The sequence below is a fragment of the Octopus bimaculoides genome, chromosome 17 (assembly GCF_001194135.2).
Source record: "Octopus bimaculoides isolate UCB-OBI-ISO-001 chromosome 17, ASM119413v2, whole genome shotgun sequence".
In the NCBI taxonomy this organism is placed as follows: Eukaryota; Metazoa; Mollusca; class Cephalopoda; order Octopoda; family Octopodidae; genus Octopus; species Octopus bimaculoides.
Window position 1 is genome coordinate 26,823,122 of NC_068997.1, and position 4,235 is coordinate 26,827,356.

At 34.7% G+C, this 4,235-nt stretch overlaps 1 protein-coding gene across 2 annotated transcripts in view; it reads left to right on the forward strand.

Annotated features, from left to right (window-relative positions):
- Positions 1-324: 324 nt before the first annotated feature.
- Positions 325-4,235, forward strand: part of LOC106878472 (calcium-transporting ATPase type 2C member 1) — a 51,891-nt gene continuing 47,980 nt past the window's right edge. The window contains exon 1 of one of the 2 annotated variants that reach the window (XM_014927689.2): positions 325-457. In XM_014927689.2, coding sequence (XP_014783175.1) covers positions 426-457 — 32 coding nt within the window. In that variant the 5' untranslated portion in view covers positions 325-425. The remainder of the gene's footprint in view (positions 458-4,235) is intronic. The other variant, XM_052974100.1, reaches the window with a different exon arrangement.

Consider the following 4,235-nt stretch of genomic DNA (forward strand, 5'->3'; position numbering starts at 1 on the left):
ACTATCATCAACACAACCATTCTCATAGTCCTACCACCACCATCACCACCACTACAATTACCATAACCATAGCCATAACCACCACCACCACCACCAACACCACCACCACCAACACCACCACCACCAACAACAACAACACCACCAACACCAACACCACCACCAACACCACTCTACCACTACTGCTTCGGCAACCCATCCCATTACCACTACCACTACCATCACCATGATACCACCATCAACGTCACGTTACCACCATCACCATCACATCAAAACTGCCATCACTACAACCAGCAGCAGCAGTAGTAGTAGTAGTAGTAGCAGTTGCAGCCAGGTTGCTAAGAATATAAAACCACCCTGCACTTCCACTGTGCAGTCAGTCTGATGCGACATCAAAGGAATAAAGTTGTTGAAACAATACTGCTGCCATGGCAACGTGTACAGGACATACAAAGGGAGAGTAAGTGTGAAGCATTGTCTTCTACTACTATTGCTACTGCTGCTGCTGCTGCTGCTGCTGTTGTTGTTGTTGTTGTTGTTGTTGTTGTTGTTGTTTTTGTATAGTTTTACATAAACCTATGCGATGTCGTATCACATGTCCTCTTCTAATGTCCCCAATCATCTATGGGTCTTACTGGTCAATAAAGAAACTATTATTATTATTATGTTCCAGTTTCAAATTCTACCGAGGTCAGCTTTGCCTTTCATCCTTTCAGGGGTTGATAAAATAAGTACCAGTTGAGCGCAGGGGTTGATGTAATCGACTTAACCCAGCCCTCAAAAATACTGGCTTTGTGCCAAAATTTGAAACTATCATTATTATTATTATTATTGTTATTATTATTATTATTATTATTATGTTTGTAGTTGTGGTTGTTATTATTATTATTATTATTATTATCATCGTCGTCGTCGTCGTCGTCGTCATCATCATCACCATCAGTACTATTATTTTGTGCATGTTTGTATGTCTGTTTATAAGTGTGAGCTTTTACTGCACAACTGGGACACAGTATGAAATATATATATGTATGCTGCTTAGTAACTCAATGCTGTTTCCTGTATACTCCATCTCTGTGTGTGTGTATGTGCGTGTGTGTGTTAGTATTTCAGTCATGGGGCACTCTGCTTAATATGTGTGTGCAATACTTAATATTGTTATCTTCTATATAATGTGTAAACATACACATATACGTGTATATGAGTAAGTCCTTCAGGGTACCCTCAACACATTTCAATGTCTATATATAGTATGTATATGAGTACGTATATGTGTGTGTGTGTGTGTGTGTCTGTCTGTCTGTGTGTACATAAATAAATATAGGCGCAGGTGTGGCTGTGTGATAAAAAGCTTGCTTCCCAACCACATGGTTCCAGGTTCAGTCCCTCTGCATGACACCTTGGGCAAGTGTCTTCTACTATAGCCTTAGGCTGACCAAAGCCTTGTGAGTGGATTTGGTAGATAGAAACTAAAAGAAGCCCTTTGTATATATATATATATATATATATATATATACTTGCAGGTATTGGTAGTGCAAATCAGAGGTGCAATCTGTGTGGCTGTTTTTTCAAAACACTGTCTGGTTTAAAAAGCCACATCAGACGCCATGAAAGGGCTAAGGTGTAGGTGCAGGAGGTGGTCAAACTCTGTTTAAGGAGTAGACAACCACCATATATATACATACATACACGTGTGTGTGTGTGTATGTGCACATCCATTTGTCTGAGTGTTCATGTTTGTCCACCACCACCACTTGACAACCGGTGTTGGCGTGTTTATGTGCCCATAACTAAGAGGTTCAGCAAAAGAGACTAATAGAACAAGTACCAGACTTAACAAAGATAAGTACTGGGGTTGTTGTTATTTTTTGGGGGACTAAAATATTTTTCAATTTAATCAGGTTGGTGTCCCAAAATGACTTCAGTCTAATGATTAAAACGAGTCAAAGATGAAGATGTCTGTGTGTGTGTGTAAATGTTAGTCCATAAGTCCTTATATGTGTGTGCAGGGTGTTCCAGAAAGATTAGCCCATGTTTAAAACTCTCCTAAAGAATATCAGTTCAAGTAATATTATCTACATTTTACATAAAGATTTGCATGTGTCTTTTTGTTCCTGTGTCTATTGTTTCAAAAGTGAAGTATGGTCAGATTGTTGCTTTGAAAACAGCTGGAGGGAGCATCAAGGACATAACAAAACAGTTGAGTGTGTTCCATAAAACAGTGTTCAATATATGGAGTCTGCTATTTCCTCTAGCAGGCCAATTCCTGGTAGGAAATGGTCAATTCATACCAAACAAACTGTTGAAGCTGTGAAGAAGCAAATGAACTGAAATTCCGGCAGGAGTGCAAGACAAACTGCAAAAGCTCTTGATATTTCAAAATCGTCAATGCACAAGATTTTTAAAGAGGATTTAAAGCTAACTGCATACAAGAAACAATCCCAATAGTTAATTTCAGCATTTTCCAAGAAGAAACAGCTCGACAGGGGGAAAACCATGTTAGCTGTGATGAAGCGTGCCACTAACACAATGTTAACCTGGTCCAATGAGATGATCTTCATCATGAAAGCAGTTACCAACATGCAGAATGACAAGCTTTATGCACATAATGCAGGAGACTTGCCCAAAGGTAGCAGGAGTCATTTACATCATCAGAAGCTAGCTTCTCTCATGGTGTGGGATGCAGTTGCATCTGATGGGTTCAAGTCTCCCTTGATCTTCCTTGATGCTGCTGTCAAGGTCAGCAGTGAAGTTTATGTGGAAATGTTGGATGAGAAAGTGTCATCTTGGGTCACGAAACCTTTGGTAACCATTACATCTTCCCTCAAGACAGGATTCTGGCCCACACTTCCAATTCAATACAAAGATGGTGCAAAGAGCATTTTAACAGTTTTGGGGACAAGATAATATGGCCTCCTTCAAATACAGACACCAATTCCATGGGCTCTACTATCTGGTCCATCTTAGAGAGTAATGTTTCTGCTCGCTCCTATTCAAATGTGAAGAAAGCCCTTCTGTTTTCATGGTTCAAGTTGGATGAAGAGGTGGTACAGAGCTCATGTAATTCAGTGACTACTCATTTACAGGCTATGATCGATGTGAAGGGTGGTCATTTTGAAATGTTATTACTGCAATGGAGTGACAATTTACATTAAAACATGTATGCCAAATTTCATTATCCTACCTTAAGTTTATTTTGAATAATCAAGAAATATCAATGGAAAAATCTTTCTGGGACACCCTGTATATGTGTGTGTGTGTGTATACATACATACATACATACATATATATATATATATATATATATATATATAGATAGATAGATAGATAGATAGATAGATATAATAATATTAGGGATAAAAATCCAAATTTACAGGTAAAAACTCAATTAAATTCAGTTTATTAAAAATTAAAATTAAATTAAGTTTCACAGTATAAAATATAAATATATATATATATATATATATATAGCAGCGTAGCGATAAGTATCATTTTACCTTTGTTAAATGACTTTATATCATTGTTTGAAAAAAATATGTATTTTTATATTAAATTCAACTAATTTTTAATGATGATTTTACTCAATACTTTTTTTAACACTAAATCAATTAGTAGTAAGTTTATCATCTTGGCCTAAACTAAGATTTCGATTAGATTAGGGTTGAATTTTTTCCATTAATACTGTTTAATATTTCTTTTTATTTTATGGGATAAATAACTAGCCTTTTTATTTAATTTCTTTGATCATACAATATAGTTAATTGTTTTATTATGATTTAAGTTATATAAAGTTTAATCTTTCATTCATAATAAAATTTTCATTCATGTTTTTATATCTATTTATTCTATTCTTTTTCTTTACGCAATATTTTCACGAGACTTCTTTCTAATAAACGTTTTAGCCTAAAATCTTTTAGTTCACACTATAGCATCGTTTAGATATGTGCTACTTCTGTCTTTATTATTTTAACCTAAAACTTCGTTCAAATTGTATTTTAAACGAAAGATTCGTTAAAATTAGTTTTTGCATATAATATTCCTGTTAGCTTATATTATAATAAATATAAAGTTAATTATGGAACGTTTATAATTTTGAAATTTTTAATAATATTTTTCTATCTTAATGTAATAAGTATTTTATATAAATTTATTTGTTATTTATTGTTGGTTGAGATATTCATTCTTTTATTATTATTGTTGTATTTTGACCTGAATATTAGCTATATTTTTTAATAGAA